The sequence below is a fragment of the Echiichthys vipera genome (assembly GCF_963691815.1).
Source record: "Echiichthys vipera genome assembly, chromosome: 22".
In the NCBI taxonomy this organism is placed as follows: domain Eukaryota; kingdom Metazoa; phylum Chordata; class Actinopteri; order Perciformes; family Trachinidae; genus Echiichthys; species Echiichthys vipera.
This window is the reverse complement of record NC_139847.1, coordinates 4,074,357-4,096,305: the sequence shown is the minus strand read 5'-3', so window position 1 is coordinate 4,096,305 and position 21,949 is coordinate 4,074,357. Positions and strand designations below refer to the sequence as shown.

General features: G+C 44.7%; 1 protein-coding gene across 1 annotated transcript in view; it reads left to right on the top strand.

The window, feature by feature from the left end:
* The first annotated feature begins 12,839 nt into the window (after positions 1-12,839).
* The window catches only part of nhsl2 (NHS-like 2), a 163,134-nt gene continuing 154,024 nt past the window's right edge, over positions 12,840-21,949 (top strand). Inside the window, exon 1 of the mRNA XM_083937461.1 lies at positions 12,840-13,176. Within this exon, the coding sequence (XP_083793587.1) occupies positions 12,864-13,176 (313 nt within the window). The 5' untranslated portion in view covers positions 12,840-12,863. The remainder of the gene's footprint in view (positions 13,177-21,949) is intronic.

The window sequence follows — 21,949 nt, the reverse complement described above, 5'->3', positions numbered from 1 at the left end:
AAAGACTTCTGTCATTTCCTAAAATAAGTTAATGTACGAAGTATTAAAAACAAATGTGGAATTAAATTTGAATAATTTCCAGCTCTGGATAAATTTGGAAAAATGTCTTTATGTTGTGTTAAAAGACTATTTTCTCACTTTGTAAAATAAACTATATGAATATATACAAATCAAAAGTTAGCTGACCTGTAGATGATGTGAAACTGATCAAGCTGGCTGCAGAATGGTGCTGGGTTACCATGGTTACCGTGTCTGATTCTCATTTATTGAATGTTTTCCGTACATATCTACATTTTATTAATGATTTATTTAGATTTATCATTTATTTACAGTTTGTTTACTCCGTCTGAAGTCAACGAAGCACAGACTCATGTTGTCTTGTGTAGTTCCTGGTTAATCGTTCCTCTCTACTGCTCCTGTCTGTGGGTTTTACAGGTTATTAATTTCACTCTTTTAATGTTTAACTTGATTAATATGCTGATTATTGAACACGTCTCGGTTCGACGTTCATTCACTTACTTGAGCTAAAATACGTTTATATGTAAAAATGTCTTCCATAGTGTAGATAGTTTTTTTAGTTTAGTTTATTTTGAATATGTGAGAAAACTAAATTATTACACATTAATGGGCGGTCATAAAGAAAAATAAATAAATGTACAATAACAAAGTTTAACAAAGTAAACGGAAAATATATAAATTCTGTTTACATATCCGAAAAGAAGCGGGAAGAAGTGTAAACTTATTTAATTCCACCCCTTTTTAATCAATATGACTGAAATAACACTATTTATAAAGTAATAATAATAACTTCCATTTGTCATTCTTCAATTCTCCTTGTTCTGTATCTAACAAAGCATCTTTCTGTTACAAAGATATTTATCTGAATAAAATATATTATTCTTTATAGTATTATAATATATTACACACACACATACTGATGATGACAGAGTACAATAATGCTATCTATATAAACACACACACGGACGTACGCACACACACATACATATATATACACATACATACATATGACACACACACATATATATACATACACACACACATACATACATACATACACACACACTGACGTACACACACATACTGAAGATGACAGAGTACAATAATGCTATCTATATAAACATACACACACAGGGACGTACACACACACATATATATATACACATACATACACACACACACACACGCACATACATACATACATACACACACACTGACGTACACACACATACTGAAGATGACAGAGTACAATAAAGCTACCTATATATACATACACACATATATATACACACACACACACGGACGTAAACACACACATATATATACACACACATACTGAAGATGACAGAGTACAATATAGCTACCTATATAAACATACACACACACAGATGTACACACACATACATATATACACACATATACATACATACATATGACACACACACACACTGAAGATAACACACAGATACATAAATAACAAAGTAAATAAACAACACACACAGTAATAATCACACACCCTCTTTTCTGTACCTTGTAAAAATCATCTCATATTTATATATATTTATATTTTTCCATACATGTAACTAAAGTAAGATAAAATATTAAGTAGAGAAAGAGAAAAACACACTAAAACTAATAGCAAAAATAATGAAAGATAAAAACAATAAATAAATAAATAAGGGGGGGGGGGGGTGTATGAAGTGTCCTCAGCATCATCATCAGTAACAGACTCTATTGCTAATAAAAGCCTCTCCATCCTCCTTTGAACTGCCCACAGGCCTCCAGCTTTCCCTTCTCTCTATCCTCCCCTCCTCCTCCTCTTCATCTATCCCTTCTCTCAATCCTCCCTCCTCCTCCTCTTCATCTATCCCTTCTCACAATCCTCCCTCCTCCTCTTCATCTATCCCTTCCTTTTCCCTGGACCCCTCCCCCTTTCATCCGCCCTCCCCTCTTCCCTTCCCTACCCTCACTCTTTTTACCCTCTTCCATCTTTGCATCAATCTTTCCCTAATTCTGTCGTTCTCATCTTTTCTCACCACTCTTTCCTTTACCTACATTCATTTATCCCTCTATTTGTTCACATCATCCCTCCATCTTTCTCTCCAGATCCTCTCTCTCTCTCTCTCTTCCTCCATCCCTGTGTTCTGACTTCAGTACCAGTCCATATGGTGACTGCTGCGATACAGCCTGGCCTGGCACACTCCACCTGTGTGTGTGTGTGTGTGTGTGTGTGTGTGTGTGTGTGTGTGTGTGTGTGTGTGTGTGTGTGTGTGTGTGTGTGTGTGTGTGTGTGTGTGTGTGTGTGTGTGTGTGTGTGTGTGTGTGTGTGTGTGTGAAATAGCCAGGGATCAGCGCTGCCCTTCTTTTTCCCCGTGACTTCCATTTCCAGCCCCGCCTCTCCAAACACATGATTCATACCATAACAACACACACAGCATGAATGCATCAGTGTGTGTGTGTGTGTGTGTGGGGCTCGCTCTCATGACCGTCTGCTCCCTGACACTCGGTACAGGACTGTAATCCATCATTTTTGGCAGTGAGATGTAAGAACAGCATGAGGACAGTGAAGTGTTCCGATTCTTAAAGTAAAAGTACCGCAAACGGTCAAACGACAGTGAACGCAGCACTGCGGCGTTGTAGAAATATGAGGCTCGGACCAGGAAGTAGTACTTTGAAAGGGCGTTACGTCACGACTTAATAGGTCCCATCGCTGGTGCCGCTGTTGCAAACGTATACAGAGCGCTTTCTGTTTTCCTCAGACAGGAAACAGGAAACAGGAAACAGACAACATTGCCTCTGTTTACAAACAAACTGAGCAAAGAAGCAGATTTTCCTATGAAACAGTAAATCGAGCGAGTCAGGCCGGCTGTAACACGGCCACCGCAGGGCAGCAACCATCTAACCGTAACCATTCAGGGTCAACGCCAGACCTCAACCATCTAACTTTAACCATCTAACCGTAACCATTCAGGGTCAACGCCAGACCTCAACCATCTAACCGTAACCATTCAGGGTCAACGCCAGACCTCAACCATCTAACTGTAACCATCTAACCATAACCATCTAACTTCAACCATCTAAACTCAACCATTCAAGGTCAACGCCAGACCTCAACCATCTAACCGTAACCATCTAACTGTAACCATCTAACCGTAACCATCTAACCGTAACCATCTAACTGTAACCATCTAACCGTAACCATCTAACTGTAACCATCTAACTGTAACCATCTAACCGTAACCATATAACCGTAACCATCTAACTGTAACCATCTAACCGTAACCATCTAACTGTAACCATCTAACTTCAACCATTTAACCGTAACCATCTAACCGTAACCATTCAGGGTCAACGCCAGACCTCAACCATCTAACTGTAACCATCTAACTGTAACCATCTAACCGTAACCATCTAACCGTAACCATCTAACTGTAACCATCTAACTGTAACCATCTAACCGTAACCATCTAACTGTAACCATCTGAATGTAACCATCTAACCATAACCAGCTTACTATAACCATCTACGGACACATATGGTTACGGTTAGATGGTTGAAGTCTGGCATTGGCCTTGAATGGTTACAGTTAGATGGTTACGGTTAGATGGTTACAGTTAGATGGTTACGGTTAGATGGTTACAGTTAGATGGTTACAGTTAGATGGTTACAGTTAGATGGTTACGGTTAGATGGTTACAGTTAGATGGTTACGGTTAGATGGTTACAGTTAGATGGTTACGGTTAGATGGTTGAGGTCTGGCGTTGACCTTGAATGGTCACGGTTAGATGGTTACAGTTAGATGGTTACAGTTAGATGGTCACGGTTAGATGGTTACAGTTAGATGGTCACGGTTAGATGGTTACAGTTAGATGGTTACAGTTAGATTGTTACAGTTAGATGGTTACAGTTAGATGGTTACAGTTAGATGGTTACGGTTAGATGGTTACAGTTAGATGGTTACAGTTAGATGGTTACGGTTAGATGGTTACAGTTAGATGGTTACAGTTAGATGGTTACAGTTAGATGGTTACGGTTAGATGGTTACGGATAGATGTTGAGGTCTGGCGTTGACCTTGAATGGTTGAGGTTAGATGGTTGAAGTTAGATGGTTACGGTTACATGGTTACAGTTAGATGGTTACAGTTAGATGGTTACAGTTAGACGGTTACGGTTAGATGGTTACGGTTAGATGGTTACAGTTAGATGGTTACGGTTAGATGGTTACAGTCAGATGGTTACAGTTAGATGGTTACGGTTAGATGGTTGAGGTCTGGCGTTGACCTTGAATGGTCACGGTTAGATGGTTACAGTTAGATGGTTACAGTTAGATGGTCACGGTTAGATGGTTACAGTTAGATGGTCACGGTTAGATGGTTACAGTTAGATGGTTACAGTTAGATGGTTACAGTTAGATGGTTACAGTTAGATGGTTACAGTTAGATGGTTACGGTTAGATGGTTACGGATAGATGTTGAGGTCTGGCGTTGACCTTGAATGGTTGAGGTTAGATGGTTGAAGTTAGATGGTTATGGTTAGATGGTTACAGTTAGACGGTTACGGTTAGATGGTTACGGTTAGATGGTTACGGTTAGATGGTTACGGTTAGATGGTTACGGTTAGATGGTTGAGGTCTGGCGTTGACCTTGAATGGTTACAGTTAGATGGTTACAGTTAGATGGTTACGGTTAGATGGTTACTGTTAGATGGTTACAGTTAGATGGTTACAGTTAGATGGTTACTGTTAGATGGTTACGGTTAGATGGTCACGGTTAGATGGTTACGGTTAGATGGTTACTGTTAGATGGTTACGATTAGATGGTTACGGTTAGATGGTTACGGTTAGATGGTTACGGTTAGATGGTTGAAGTTAGATGGTTACGGTTAGATGGTTGAGGTCTGGCGTTGACCTTGAATGGTTACGGTTAGATGGTTAAGGTCTGGCGTTGACCTTGAATGGTTACGGTTAGATGGTTAAGGTCTGGCGTTGACCTTGAATGGTTACGGTTAGATGGTTAAGGTCTGGCGTTGACCTTGAATGGTTACGGTTAGATGGTTTCTGGTTCAAATTGTGACGCTTAAGTAGTAATAATAGTTGTGTCTTGCTTTGGACAGCTGCCTCGTAACCATCTAACCTTAACCATCTAACCGTAACCATCTACGGAAACATCAGGTGCACGCGCTTTACCTGTTTTATAAACTACATCCTTTCACGTGTGTGTGAGAGTATTTGAGGTACGCGGATGACGAGCTGTCGTGAACAGATCTGCGAGTGTGTGAGGAAAATGAAACACCACGTAAAAAACATTTTAAGAGTTTGCGGTTTATTAACAAATCAGAAGTGGCAGAGTTGTCCCCGTTTTTTTATAGGCCTGGGACCAGCTCTCGTAAACAAACAAGTGCACGCACACACACGCACACACACACACACACACACACACACACACACACACACACACACACACACACACACACACACACACACACGTACACGCACGTCAAGTCTTTGAACATTTGAAATATGAGACTCGCCAGACGCGTGCTTTGCTCTGGTCCTGCTCTGCATCCCCTCGTGAGCAGAGCAACAATCACATTTGAGTCACACACACACACACACACACACACACACACACACACACACACACACACACACACACACACACACACACACACACACACACACACACACACACACACACACACACACACACACACACACACACACACACACACACACACACACACTGCAGGCTTTGAAGTGCGTTTGGCTGGATGCTGAGGAAAAATCACAAGAAATGTGCGGCGCGGAGAAAAACATCCACTCAAAAGAACAGAAAACCAACATGTCGCGTTATCGTACAGAGGATTAAACACGCGGGACGGCTGCACACGTTCACATTAACAACCGTCACTATAAGTGTATCAATGCATCCACACTGTAAACGTCCTCCGTCTGTTGGAAACATCACACTGGAGCTTTATTATTATCATCAGGCTGCACTTGTGAGAGTCCAGGAGTGAAGTCTGGAGACAGTCGAAGTGCCGGACTCGTGCATAATTCAACATCTTAGGTCATAAATATTAAAAACATGTTTTTAAATGCATCATTTGGAAATTGGGGCATTGATCAAGAGTGGGGATTAAGATTTAATCTGCAGAATATAACATAAATAAATAGATATGGTAAATAAAAGTTAAACCTACGTATACAAAGTTTAGACGTGTAAGTTAAAAGTGTTTTTCAGGAAGTTATATCACAGCTCAGGAAGCTGCTATCACTTCCTGTTTACATGATTGATGATTACAGATTACGTGTTTCCTAGCAACCAACCAATGATAAGGGAAAAGGACATTTAACCCGTTGAATGAAGCGGTGTAGTGTCTCAACCGTTTTGTCTTTCAATCCATTAAAAGTCATTATCATCTACCTGCAATACGTCTTTAGTTAACGTCAAGGGTTAATGGACAATTTGTGCGGACACGAAGCAGCAACAACGTAGTTAGCGAACCCAGAGTTTATTAAAAGAGTGTTTTAAAGACTTACCTAATGGCCCCTGTACCAGCTCCTCTCATAGTAAAGTCCATTACAGTGGATTACCAAAGTCAATCCCAAAGGAAGGAGCCTATTGGTGCTTTGTTGTGTGTGTAGGGACTCTTCTCATGCTGCTGCAGAGGTTTGCTGTTATTTTCAGCAGCATTAGTGGTTAAAAAAGACCTTTGAATGCCTTCACCTTGTTGCTCCGAGCTAATCACTGTTAGCCACGTCCGACTGATAGCGACTCTCCTGGATTTCTCCGTTAATAGTTGTTACACGTAAAAAAACTGTCTCCGTGGCTTATTTGATAAATGTAAATGGGATGATTTTGCGCCTGAATTCCACTTTAAGTGACGTGTCGTTCGTCATTTATGTGTTTTTGACCTGGAACATATCTTCCTATATATTTGTTGCATTACAAATTGTTACATGTATGTGGATAGATGATTCATTTGCAGTGTTTAGAGTCTTTGTTTATGAAATTAGAAGGAAAGATATCAGGAAATACTTGTGTCTCGTCTTGTCGCCTCACAGCGAGAGGGTTCCTGGTTCGAATCCCGTCTGGGCCCCTTCTGTGTGGAGTTTGCATGTTCTCCCCGTGTCTGCGTGGGTTTTCTCCGGGTTCTCCGGTTTCCTCCCACAGTCCAAAGACGTGCAGGTGTTCGGTTCATTGATGACTCTAAATCACCCGTAGGTGTGAATGGTTGTCTGTCTCTGTTCGTCTCTATGTGTCCTGTGATAGACTGGCGTCCTGTCCAGGGTGGACCCCGCCTCACGCCCGATGTCAGCTGGGATCGGCTCCAGCCCCCCACGACCCCGTCAGGGACAAGCGGTTGATGATGAATGAATGAATGAATGAATAATTTGAAATTGGGACGCCCTGCAGTCGGCTATTTCACAAGAACCACCAAAAACAATGTGTGTGGTGTTACTTCAGTCGTCATGTGACCCCTCAGATTTATTTCGGGACCCTCCGGTGGGTCGGTAACCGCAGAAATAAACTCATCACCCACATGAGTCGCTCTGGTTGAGGTGACGACGGACTGCAGTGTTGTGTGTGCGGTGAAAAAGACTGAATAACATCAATAATAATGATAATAATGGAGAAGAAGGGAGGGGAAGTAATGGAGGTACATGTGGAGCGTGCGCCCTGTTTGTGCACGAGTGGGCCGAGCTGCTGAAACAATGAACTCAGTCATCTGAGGAGGAGGAGGAGGAGGAGGAGGAAGAGGAGGAGGATGGAGGGAGAGTGGGTGAGGACAGCTGTTTCTAATCAATCGCTTCCATGTGATTGACTGACTGTCGGCTGATTGGCTCGTTGACAGCCAGGGGCTCGCATGGTCGGTTTGACCCGCCGTGGTCGACCGGCACACGTCGGTTAATTGACATCCAGTTGAAAAATGTTGGTTGTCACGGCAACTGATTGGCCGGGTGACAACAAGACTGATAGGATTGGTGGAACGCGGCGGTGCAACTGCACGGGTGATGATGTAATGTGGCCTCTCCCTTCCGCTTCTTCTCTCTTTTCTCCAGCCTCTTTGCACAGAGCGGTTTATATCAACATTTCTTACACACACACACACACACACACACACACACGCACACACACACACACACGCAAACACACACACACACACACACACGATCCCTCTCTTCTGTCTCTCATAAAACCCTCATGTTGATGTTTTCAATTGTGTCAATAAAAAGCAGTTTATGTTGAAATTCCTTCACTTTCTCTCTCTCTCACTCTCTCTCTCCATCCCCCTCTCTCCGTAGGACAGACACAGCCTGCATGAACAAAAACATTTAGGTAGGCCAAGTTCACGTCTGGGAGGGGTTGCTAAAGGGGGCCCAGGGGGCGCTCTGAGGACCAGATGTGCTTTTTCTTTTCTTTCAGGGGAGGAGGGGGGTACGTTCACGGGCCTCGAGGAAAGGGACGGGGGGAGTTTTCACAAGGCTCCGGAGAAAGTGGAGAGTCCTGGAAAGTGTTGCGTGTCGCGCTGTAAAGACTCACGCAGGAGATTTGAACAGGAGAGCCGAGGATGTGCTCAACCTCACAGGGAAAGTGAAACATCTGAAGGGTCGCACGATGAGAAGAAGATGCATTCCTGCTCCACATTTTGTATTTTTTCCTCAAGAGTTCTCTCCGTTCTTAGCCTGTGAATGTTCTCATGTGTCCAGGTCGTCGTTATCCCCAAAGCAATTTCAGTCAAAAGCAACTGGACTTGGTTATTTGTCAGGAAGACGTTTCACCTCTCATCCAAGAGGCTTCATCAGTTCATGTACGCTTTTGACCAGGCTGGGACTGGACCAGGACCAGGACCAGGACCAGGCTGGGACTGGACCAGGACCAGGACCAGGCTGGGACTGGTCCAAACTAACTGGTGTGAGATTGAAATACCGGGTATATCAAACCCTGTAACACAGACAAAAGCAATCTGGTTTATGCTGTTAATGCAACGAGGAATGCAAAGATCTTTACATCGGGGAAACAAAACAACCACTACATAAACGCACGTCCCAACACAGGAGAGCTAACTCCTCAGGCCTGGACTCTGCTGTCCACTCAAGGAGAAAGCCCACTCCTTTGATGACAGCAATGTCCAAATCCTGGACAGAGAGGACATATGGTTTGAAAGAGGAGTAAAAGAAGCATCTATGTAAAAGTGGAGAAACCATCGCTAAACAGAGGAGGAGGTCTGAGACACCACTTATCTCCAATTTACAATGCTGCCCTTTCATCCCTTCATTCAACAATCTAACCTCAAAGAACAACTGTTCACAAACGGCCTCCTGTGACTCCAATGACTGTCGTTCAGACTCAGTAGAGCACCAATGAAGTCGAAACCATCTTCCCACCAACGACTGTCACTCTAACGACAGTCGTTGGCACTTGGAGCACAAAGGGTTCCAGTGACATCATCGACCTTGTGAGAGGTTAAACACCTGGATCTCACACCAGATAGTTGGATTAGTCCCTGCCTGGTCCTGGTCCTGGTCCAGTCCCAGCCTGGTCCTGGTCCTGGTCCTGGACCAGTCCCAGCCTGGTCAGATGCATACATGAACTGATGAAGCCTCTTGGATGAGAGGTGAAACGTCTTCCTACACAAATAACCAAGTCCAGTTGCTTTTGACTGAAATTGCTTTGAGGTCTCCGTTCTCAGTTTTTCTCCCTTTTAAATATTACATGTAGTTTCAGCTGCTCGGAGCAGAAAAACCAGCGCGGAGAACAGCTCACAGACACGGTGAACGTCTATTCCTGTGCGTCATGAACTAAACGAGGGATGGGAAAGACTGAGATCAATGTTGCTAATAATCAACAGTGTGAAAGGTCAAAGGTCGCAGCTCCTCATTGTGTTGGAAAACACCAGAGACAGAAGTTTGGATTGGTAGTCGATATGTGATGGAAATTGCAAAAACATGCTGACCACAACAAAAGGTTCAGTCCACCTCTCAGCCAATCAGGAACCACGTCAGGTCATGATTGTGCAGGCCGTTCTTTAATTCCTATGTTCACCGTAGGCAACGTCTGTGCATCACAATGGGGATACACGCATGTGCAGACTGGAAACCATGGAAAAAACAGCATGAAATAATTTGTTTCCCTCTATAACTTTTGATAGGAAAGAAGAAACGTCTCCATATCTACAAATGTAACTAGTTATAATCTGAAATATGTGCAAAATTAAACACTTGATGATAGGACATCAACTGTGCGTTTTAGAGGGGGGGATATATGTTGTGGCAGACGAAAATATTGCAGAAAATACAGTCTGAAATAATTTGTTTCCCTCTATAACTTTTGATAGGAAAGAAGAAACTGCTCAATATTTACCAATGTTATTAGTTATGATCTGAAATATGTGCAAAATTAAAAACTTGATGGTAGGACATAATTTATGTGATTTAGAGAGGGAATTCATTTAGCAGCAGAGGAAAAATTGCCAAAATTGCGTGTCTTTGTCATTTTTTTGTCTCTATGTTGTCGTTTTTTTGTCTATTTCCAATCGTTTAGCATCTCTTTGTGGTCGATTCACACCCCTGTGGTAACTTTTGGTTGTTTTGTGCATACTTGTGGTCCTTTAGCATCTCTTTGTGATCATTTGATGAGCTCATGGAGCCCTGGGCCCGTGCACGTTCAGGGATCCATCCATGTGTGTAACTGACTCTGGTCCTGATCTGAAGTGTGTATTGTCCTCATCTGGACACATGAGGCTGGAGTGGAGGTCTGGACCTGGATTCACTTAGAGGACAGGAATTCATGTCCTCTCTGTTTCTGATTCTTCTTCTCTTCTTCTTCTTCTTCTTCTCTTCTTCTTCTTCTTCTTCTTCCTCTTTTCCAGACCCAGCTGTTTAAATCTCTCTCTCTTTCCCAGAGCATGACCGTAACACTGAGGACAAACGTGAAAAACTGCTGATTCTTCAAGAACAGAAACGAACTTGAACATGACTAACTCTCTTCTCCTGCTCGTTTCCTTCCCAACTGTCACACATGCACGCGGATGCGCACGCGGGCGCGCTCTGTTACGCGCAGCTGTGCACGAAGGACTCCAGAAGAGAAGAGTTGGTCCGTCTCCATCCCTCTTCTCCTCCTCCTCCCTCTTTCTTCCTTTCCCTCCATCTCTCTCTTCTTCTTCATCCCTCCTCCCTCCGGCACAGGTTTCTCCTCCTCGGGGGAAACACCGGACTGTTGCGCCCCGTGTCACCGAGTCAAGCCTGACAAAATAAGAGCTGGTGTTGGATCATTGACCTTCAAAATAAAAGCACGATTAGAAGACAAAAAACGACAAAGTGCCCGGAAAATGTCCCCAAAAAGACTCAGTTCAGAATATTGCAATTATAAAAAAAAATGAAGGATGGATGTAAAAGCTTTAAGGTGCGTTAAAGTGAACCGGAAGTGAGTGTGCAGCACAATGAAGCCTGCAGGAATACATTTACAATACATCTAAAAACTCAGTAAAATGGTTAAACTATTGGAGAAAAGATGATGTCATTATTTTGCAATATTATTTTTGTTGTTTGGTAAGTTTTGTGCATTTATAGCCTGTATATTATAGCCTGTATATTAGGCTATATGTTATAGGATGTTACCTTATAGCAGGGGAGCCCAACTCCGGTCCTGGAGGGCCGCCGCCCTGCATGTTTTAGGTGTCTCCCTGCTTTAACACACCTGAGTCTGACGGTTTTCAAACCTGTCACAAGCTTCAGCTGCTTGATAACGAGTACATGATTAGACTCAGGTGTGTTAGAGCAGGGAGAAACCTAAAACATGCAGGACGGTGGCCCTCCAGGACCGGAGTTGGGCACCCCTGCCTTATAGTGTGAATATGTGTGAAGTAATCAGAATCAGAATCAGAAAACCTTTAATGTCCCGCAGACGAGGGAAATTCTTTTGTCACAGCAGCAACAGAATATGACAAAATAAGATAAAAATATAGCAAAAATAAGCAATAAAGTGCTGTGTGAGTGACCTGCAGGGGGTGGGACTCCTGCACCAGCAGGGAGGACAGCTTGTCCATCATCCTGCTCTCTCCCATCACCTGCACTGAGTCCACAGGGCGTCCCAGGATGGAGCCGGCCTTCTTGATGACAATAATCATTGTCATAATAATAATAATAATAATAATTAATGACAATAATTTGATCAACGCATCATTTAATTTTTATTTTGAACAACATTTAAATGACAAAACGCTTAAAATCACCTACAAGACAAATTTGACATATTAGAATTTCACTTATTAAAAAAAGAAACAACAAGAATGATTTAATTATTACTATTTTTATTAAAGATGCTCATGGGGGAATTGTTGGGTCTCTGTACACCATAAATAAGACAGTGTGGTCTTTACCTACTCTGTTTAAAGTGACTTGAGACAACTTTTGTTAGTATTTGGCACTGTAAATAAGATTGACATGAATAAGCAAAATACATAAATACTCGAAAAAAGTGGCAGAAGCAAAAAATCCATTAAAAAATACAGAAAAAGAGGAATTAAGGCTTTGATTTTGAAAGTTCAAACCGGAAGTTCTGTGTGGTACACTCTGGCTGCTTTGACACCGATCATCACAGCAGCTCTCCTCCACCAAAAAAAAAAAAAAAAAAAGAGAAAGGGAGAAAGGCTCGCAGTCAAAAACAATGAGGGCGCACGACGCGCAACTGGCCCCAAAGCTCTCCAACTGCGGCGGAGCTCTTCCCCCCGGAGGGTCCGGAGCATGCGTCTGCGCGCCAACCGGAGGGAGAAGGACCACGGGGATATAACTTGACTATCTGAGGAGTTTGTTTCTGTATCTTTTTGCGTGTGGAGTAATCATGCCTTTTTGCAAACGGACGATACATCCAAAAGATGTGTGCAAGCCCGACGGCAGGAGGCTGCTGCCGCTGCTGGAGGCGCGTCCGCGGCAGCAGCAGGCGGAGGTTTTCGGGGACTTGGCGGACGTGTGCGGCTTCACCCTGTGCTCGGTGCTCCGGCAGCTCTCGGATCTTTCCCGGCACTCGGTGAGCATCCTGCAGGAGCTGGAGGGAGAGCTGGTGTCCGCCTGTCACCGGTCCGGCGCGCTGGAGGACAGAGTGGTCCGGCTGCAGAGGCGCGTCGCGGAGCTGGTCAGCAAGCCTCCGCCGAGAGGTAAGAGGAAATTAAACTACTACTACTACACACACACACACACACACACACACACACACACACACACACACACACACACACACACACACACACACACACACACACACACACACACACACACACACACACACACCTGGAGTCACTTTACAGCAGCTGCAGGAGAGTTGAAGCAGCTTCAGTGGTGTCAAACTTTCTGCTCTAAGCACACATTCATTCTTGTGTGTGTGTGTGTGTGTGTGTGTGTGTTTTCTGGGACTTTTGTTCATGACTCAGGACTGAAAGCTGTGTGCAGTCACCGTGCACGGGCCCATCTCCACATTTACCCCGGGTGTGAGTGAGGGAGAGGTTTATTATTGGAGGGTTTGTTATTGTCAGCTGGTGAAGAAGTGTGCCGCGTTCACTGGCTGCAGGAAATATCAGACTTTTACACAAGAGAGCCTCAAAAATGAGTCAATTCTGCTTGGAAAAAGTGGGAATTTCACATTAAAGCTGGATAAACTGACATTATGCAACTTTAAAGAGCCTGCAGAGCATATGTGCAAGTGGACAATTGATGTAAGAATGATATATTTGTGATGTTTCAAACTTTTCCAAACGCTTTGGGGCAACAGGAAGCATAGACACAGTCTTGCATATACACGTTTTTCTGAGCAGTTGAATCTTCTTATGTTTTGTTTGAAGAGATGCCCAAATTCAAAGTCTGCTTTTTGATGTTTTGTGGTCATTTTGTTTTTATTTGTGGTCATTTTACCTCCATTTTTTATTGTTTTTAGTGTCTTTGTAATTGTTTGCATCTATTTTAAGTCATTTTGCATCTATTTTCAGTCATTTTGCATCTTTTTGTGGTGGTTTTGCATCTATTTTTAGTCATTTAGCATCTTTTTGTGGTGATTTTGCATCTATTTTTACTCATTTTGCATCTTTTTGTGGTGGTTTTGCATCTGTTTTCAGTCATTTTGCATCTTTTTGTGGTGGTTTTGCATCTATTTTTACTCATTTTGCATCTTTTTGTGGAGGTTTTGCATCTATTTTTAGTCATTTTGCATCTTTTTTTAGTCATTTTGCATCTTTTCGTGGTGGTTTTGCATCTATTTTTAGTCATTTTGCATCTATTTTTAGTCATTTTGCATCTTTTCGTGGTGGTTTTGCATCTATTTTTAGTCATTTTGCATCTTTTTGTGGTGGTTTTGCATCTATGTTTAGTCATTTTGTGTCTTTGTGGTGGTTTTGCATCAGTTCTCAGTCATTTTGCATCTATTGTGGTGGTTTTGCATCTATTTTTAATTCTTTGCGTGTCTTTGTCATAGTTTTACATCCCTGTGGTCATATTTGGTCGTTTTGTGCATACTACTTCAGTGATCCATCCATCTATGTGAATAACTGACTACAGCAGATGTGACTTTCTGCGGCTCTGGTTCGCTGGTGTTTACAAGACGCTCCTGAATGCAGCACGTTATGGGTGTGGAGAGCGGAATGTGAACTGGGAGTTTGGTCTCTTCTACCTGTCGCTCTATTGTTTCCGCACCTGTAACTCCTGCTGACTTTATCGCACAGTTATCCTCGCAGATCTAAACTTCAGGTGTTCCTTCATCTGCTGAAGTTTCTCACTTTAAATCTCTGTTGAAGAAGTGTTGCATATGAGCGCAGTTTTGTGACATCACAACTAGTGTGGGAGCCAATCACGAATCAGGATGAGAATGAGCTTTTCAGTGAAGGAGACATCTATTTTTAGGCATTTTGCATCATTTGTGGTGGTTTTGCATCTATTTTTGATCATTTTGTGTGTCATTGTCATAGTTTTTGTCTCTATGTGGTCGTTTTTTGTCTATTTCCAGTCAGGTAGCATCTCTCTGTGGTCGTTTTACATCCCTGTGGTCATTTTTGGTCGTTTTGTGCATACTCGTGTTGCTTTAGCATCTCTTTGTGATCATTTCGTGGCAGTTTCTCACTTTAAATCTCGGTTGAAGACCTGTCACGTATGAGCGTGATTTTGAGACACTTTAAAGCTTCACAGGAGCTGTTTCTGTTATTTCAGCCGTCCACCTCAGAGTTTACAAGTCCGTCTTCCAGAGGAACTTCCTCTAAATCAGAATCTTGTGGTGGTGCTGACAGACGGTTTGGCTGCTCCTGGTTTGGTTTCAGATGCGTGTCTTTGTGTGCGCAGGTCACCACGTAGACGACAGCAGAGTCATTGTTTCAAGCTTTTCACTGAGGCTGCAAGATCTCACAATAACAATCATGTAAAAATGAGCCTGCAGGACAATACAAGTCAATGCCATTCTGTCGTATATCATCTGATCTAGACTTTGCTGTTCTACACTTACATGAACGCCTGGCAACAGCTCAGGTGATGCAGCCCTGATGCATGATGGGAGATTTGCACCGCGGCGGCCGGCCTGCTTTTAACTCTGCAAACTTCATCGCACGCAGTTCTCTCCTTCTTCTTTGTTTGCGTTACAGCTCAAGAGAGAGTTAACGAACGAGCCGACTGTGAACAAGAGTTTACGAGGCTGCCAGTAGCGTGTGTGTGCGTGTGTGTGTGTGTGTGTGTGTGTGTGTGAGAAACAGTGTGTGTGTGTGTGTGTGTGTGTGTGCGAGCATGTACAGTATGATAAGAGAGAAAGTCCTTCTAAACACAGACCAGATGTAGAACTGGAAAGAGGAGAGAAAAGATAAAACACAACGTAGATCGACTTTGAGTTTACTTTACCGGGAGGAACTCAGGTGTGCGTGCGTGTGTGTGTGTGTGTGTGTGTGTGTGTGTGTGTGTGTGTGTGTGTGCGTGTGTGTTCTTCTGTGTGTGATGCAAATATCTTCTCCTCTCCTCTCTAAATTCTGTGTGGGTTCTTGCTGTATCCCTTACATGTGGGCAACAATCAATAGAGCCTTCATCTCTCATCATCATCATCATGCTCTCTCTCTCTCTCTCTCTCTCTCTCTCTCTCTCTCTCTCTCTCTCTCTCTCTCTCCCTCACTTGCCTCCTACTGTCTCAGCGAAGATGGAAAACATTGATCCTAACGTCCACCAAAAGAATAACAACGGCAAACGTTTGGGGGTTTCCTTCCTTTCTCTGATTTAAAAAAAGCTTTTGTTTGTGACGACTCAAATGGTTCTGATGATGTCTGTGGCAGATAAATGTGACTTTTTAACACCTTTAAAGCTGCAGTAGGAAGTTTATTTTCAATTATACTCGTAGTACTGCTCTGCTTACAAAAGCTAGTCCGTGACGGGAGAATAAGGCCAATCACGGGTCATTTTAGACACAGAGAGAGAGCGCGTTCCTATTGGCTCAGGACAGAGAGAGCGACGGAGAGCGCGTTCCTATTGGCTCAGGACAGAAAGAGCGAGGGAGAGCGCGTTTCTATTGGCTCAGGACAGAGAGAGCGAGGGAGAGCGCGTTTCTATTGGCTCAGGACAGAGAGAGCGACGGAGAGCGCGTTCCTATTGGCTCGGGACAGAGAGAGCGACGGAGAGCGCGTTCCTATTGGCTCAGGACAGAGAGAGCGAGGGAGAGCGCGTTCCTATTGGCTCAGGACAGAGAGAGCGAGGGAGAGCGCGTTTCTATTGGCTCAGGACAGAGAGAGCGAGGGAGAGAGCGGGTTCCTATTGGCTCGGGACAGAGAGAGCGAGGGAGAGCGAGTTCCTATTGGCTCAGGACAGAGAGAGCGAGGGAGAGCGCGTTCCTATTGGCTCAGGACAGAGAGAGCGAGGGAGAGCGCGTTCCTATTGGCTCGGGACAGAGAGAGCGACGGAGAGCGCGTTCCTATTGGCTCGGGACAGAGAGAGCGAGGGAGAGCGCGTTCCTATTGGCTCAGGACAGAGAGAGAGAGGGAGAGCGCGTTCCTATTGGCTCAGGACAGAGAGAGCGAGGGAGAGCGCGTTTCTATTGGCTCAGGACAGAGAGAGCGACGGAGAGCGCGTTCCTATTGGCTCAGGACAGAGAGAGCGAGGGAGAGCGCGTTCCTATTGGCTCAGGACAGAGAGAGCGAGGGAGAGCGCGTTCCTATTGGCTCGGGACAGAGAGAGCGACGGAGAGCGCGTTCCTATTGGCTCGGGACAGAGAGAGCGAGGGAGAGCGCGTTCCTATTGGCTCAGGACAGAGAGAGAGAGGGAGAGCGCGTTCCTATTGGCTCAGGACAGAGAGAGCGAGGGAGAGCGCGTTTCTATTGGCTCAGGACAGAGAGAGCGACGGAGAGCGCGTTCCTATTGGCTCAGGACAGAGAGAGAGAGGGAGAGCGCGTTCCTATTGGCTCAGGACAGAGAGAGCGAGGTGATGCTGTCATAATAAGACTGTAGCTAGCAGCTAATTTACACCTGTTATCCCGGTCTCTTTTTTACCTCTTGGGTCAATCTCTATCTGTTCTGACGAGCAGCCGAGCTGAGTGTGGATGAGTTTTTGTATGTGTTGCAGTCAGGGTTACTTGTAAAAGCGCTAATGCTCAATGAAGTATTCGGGCCAATATCTACACATACGCACACGGAAACATTGGTGGAAGTGCTGTGACATTGTCATATATATTGCTGTCATAATGAGACTACCATTTGCTGTTCCTGATGTATTCATTTTGCCGTGTGGCTGCAGGTTTTCATTCCAACCAATCAAAAACACACCTGGTCCAACAAATCAACTGTGTGACGGCAGTTCAGGTGATTGAGTCAGTCGAGTCAGGTGTGTTTTTGCTTGGTTGGAATGAAAACCTGCAGCCACAGCGACTCTTTACTGGATCACTTTGACCCCCATGCCATAGACTATAAAACACCTATATAGTCTTTGGCCATTTATGATGAAAATACGTCTAAAAAGATGCTTAATTGTCACATAATGCAAAAATAAAGGGGCTATATGTTAAAATGCTGCTTACTTTCAGGCATATTTTGCTTCTGTGTGCCTGTAAATAAACGTTCCACACTTATTTTTCATTCCCTGTTTGTTTGATTGAAGTGTGTGAAGTAATTCACCTGTGCGGTAAACCGCGTGGACTCTTTCCTTTTGCGAAAGGTGAAAAAAAATCACATTCCTTCCCTCGCTCGGGTGCTTTCCCTCCTCTAACAGCCTCTGACAACCCCCCGCCCCTCCCACCTGCCCCCCAAAAAAACTCGGTCAGAGTTGCATAAGTCCGCGCTGAACACACATGTTTCCAGGGCCCGATGAGGGGATTTTTTCCACCCAGAGTTTGTCCAGGCGTCGGATCTCCTGAGCTGCTTCCAGGCTTCCTCCACACGGTGAAGCTCCGGAGGGATCGGGGGGGGCGTCGCACTGATACGGAGGAAGTCACTCTGCGGGGCTTGATAGCACCACGGTGCATGTGTGTGTCCCGTTTCCACTGGAAGCTGTCACTCAGGAGGTTGAACTTCCGTGACTCATACGGGGTTTATCTCCTGCTTTATTGTTATTGTTTGACCCCAGAGCCAGTGAGGCAGGAGGAGTATCCCAAGTATGCGAGTGGGAACCGGAGTTTTTTTCCTCCCTTCTCAACTTAATTCTCTGGGAAACCACATTCTTCCTCTGACCCAAAACCGAATTTCTGAAGTTCTTACTGTCAAAAAAGCTGCTGTTTGCAGTTTAAAACTAAAAGCACGTCTTTGTAATCTGGACAAAACCCAATCGGTGAAGTCACAGCAGGTGTTTCCCCTCAGCTCTCAAAGGAAATGCACCTGCTGTGACGTCACCGATTGGGGCGTGGCCTAAAGTGCAACATTGCTTAAAGGTCCCATAACTTCTGTCTGTCTGAATATACCTGTATTCGCCCTCGGTCTGAAACGCTCTCTTTAAGACCCCCTCCTGAAAAAAGCCCAGTCTGCTCATTTCAGGATCTTCTGCGTCTGCGCTCTCTGCGTCTCTGCACCGTCACTGCGGCCGGGGAATGACCGTAACGGCGTTGTTTCTGAATATGGGCTGTGTGCTGCGTACTTTATTAATATAGTTCTGGGTATGGGCGGCCCTTAAAGTGTAGTTCCGGCGCAAAATCATCCCTATGGTCTCTTTCCGCACTTACATTCATCAAATAGAGTCGCTAACAGCCGGACGTGGCTATGGCTAACAGTGATTAGCTCGGGGCAGCACGTTGAAGGCATTCAAAGGTCTTTTTTAACCACTAATACTGCTGAAAATAACAGCAAACCTCTGCAGCAGCATGAGAAGAGTCCCTACACACACAACAAAGCAGCAACAACGTAGTTAGTGAACCCAGAGTTTATTAAAAGAGTGTTTTAAAGACTTACCTTCTGGCCCCTGCACCAGCTTCTCTCATAGTAAATTCCATTCAAGTGGATTACCAAAGTCAATCCCAAAGGAAGGAGCCCATTGGTGCTTTGTTTTGTCTGTAGGGACTCTTCTCATGCTGCTGCAGAGGTTTGCTGTTATTTTCAGCAGTATTAGTGGTTAAAAAAGACCTTTGAATGCCTTCACCGTGCTGCCCCGAGCTAACCACTGTTAGCCACGTCCGGCTGTTAGCCACTCTACCGGATTTCTATGTTTATAGTTTATACATCGATGGATGATTTTGCGCCGGAATTACACTTTAACTCACCCAAATCTGAACCTAACTGTCGACGGGCGGGGTGCATTGTGGGTAATGTAGGACACCAGGTTTTGACAAAGACTGCGTAGAATGCAAAGGAAAACGATTTGGTTCCGCCGCATCAATCTGGATCCTTTTGTGGCGGCTTTTTCTCCCATTTGTACCTGAACGTTGCACAGGATGAAACTCTCTGGGACCAATATTTTATTTCAGGCGACCTAGTTTTTCGTTTTCGTTTTAGCGGAGGCGACCAAAGCGTTTAGTTCTACAGCGTTTTCTGTCAGCCGGTGCAACAGGCCGCTGAAATACAGTGAACGTCACACACTGCTGTGCAAGTTTCACTCTAAACTTTCCCTCCAAGTCCTGTTATGAAAATCAAATGGTTGATGGAGAGAGAGGCTTTAACTTCCCCTCTTTTTCTCCCTCTAATTCCCCTCCTCCTCTCTTCCCTCCCTCGTTCCCACGGGTGGACATCAACCTCATGACTCAGTACCCCTCCCTGTTGGCCCCTCTGTAAATTCCCCTTCTCTTCCTTTCTATTCCTCTTCTTCGTCCTCCAACAGTGACAGAAAATCCTCGTTTTTTAGACGCGCGGAAAACGATGTATTCAGCGGCGCCCATCTTGGATTTTCATTTAGGAGTTGTTCTACAATCCCACAGGTTTTTTGGGGCCATGAACTAAACATCTTTTCACTTCTCTCCCCCTCCTCCCCCACCATCTCTCTTCCTACAGGCAGTGATTCACAGGTCAGCAGCAGCACTCCAACACGCTGCCTTAACAATCTGATTTCTTTTGTGTTCACTTTAATATTCAGAGTTGCCAGAAGTGAATCGCATTTGGAGGCTGCAAAAAAAACATTTTGTACATTTGTTTTCCTCTGCTAGCTGTATTTCTCTCTTCGGGCGCACTCCCACTGTGCGTCTGTCCCGTGCCCCGTGCTTTAGGGTCCTTGTCCCCCCCCTCCAGGCCCGTTTGTACTCACATTACCTGGGCCTCGGAGAATGCTTCTTGCTGCCTATACGTCATCACGCCGTGACACGTCACACGCATTGATGACGTCATGGCGATGCGTGGCTTTGTTTCCAGATCTTTCCGTAGACCTCTGAGTTTTTGTGCGTCTTGTCGACTGTTTTTGAATCTTTTCATCAACCAAATCTGCAGTAAACACTCCACCTCCGCATCACACCAACGTCAACCTTTTGCCGCCATTGTTTTAAATGTCCGCGCATGGTCCCTCCTTCTTTTTTCTACGTCCCAACAGGCGCACAGGAAATGACCTCAGAACCGCCGTAGGCCTCGTGCTCGTACACGTGCGCACGCTCGTGCTCGTACACGTGCAAACGTGCTTTACAAAAGCCCACCTCTCTCAGACGGGGCCGTGGACGGCCAGCTGGCCGCAGTTATGCGTGGAGCGGTTGCACTCACACTGGTCAAACGCACTAGGCTTGACCCGAAAAACCTGTTTTGGCGCGGTGCCAACACAGTTATTTCTGTGTATAACTTTACGTAGGTGTTGCTGCGAATGAGTTGTTCATGAGGACCATCCATCCATCCTTCTTCAACCGCTTGTCCCTATCGGGGCCGGGGGGGAGCCGATCCCAGCTGACATCGGGCGTGAGGCGGGGTCCACCCTGGACAGGACGCCAGTCTATCACAGGACACATAGAGACGAACAGAGATAGACAGCCATTCACACCTACGGGTGATTTAGAGTCATCAATGAACCGAACACCTGCACGTCTTTGGACTGTGGGAGGAAACCGGAGAACCCGGAGAAAACCCACGCAGACACAGGGACAACATGCAAACTCCACACAGAAGGGCCCCAGACTATATTCGAACCAGGAACCTATCTTTGAGGTGTCAGTGCTAACCACCAAACCACCGTTCCTCCCTGTTCACGAGAACACGTTGCAAAAACATCACTTTACCCTAAAGTCACATTGGATCAGGCGAGATTGTCCATATCGTTGCTCGCCACACACCATAGGAACAAAACTGTTATATGTATAATTAGGTGTTGTTGTACCGTATGTGGGGTCTCTCACACGTTTAACATCTGTTAAGGAAACTTTAAGTGTGTGTGTGCCAGGATTTTAGTCTTATTTCAGTTGTTTTGGTGTAAGATGACGCATCAAGATTTGAATGTTTGTCTCATCACAGTCTGCTAGGTCGGAGAAGGTTGTATGATTCAGCGGTAATTCCCAGAAAGTCAGTAAAATAGATCACCATCTGTGAAAGTGTGTGTGT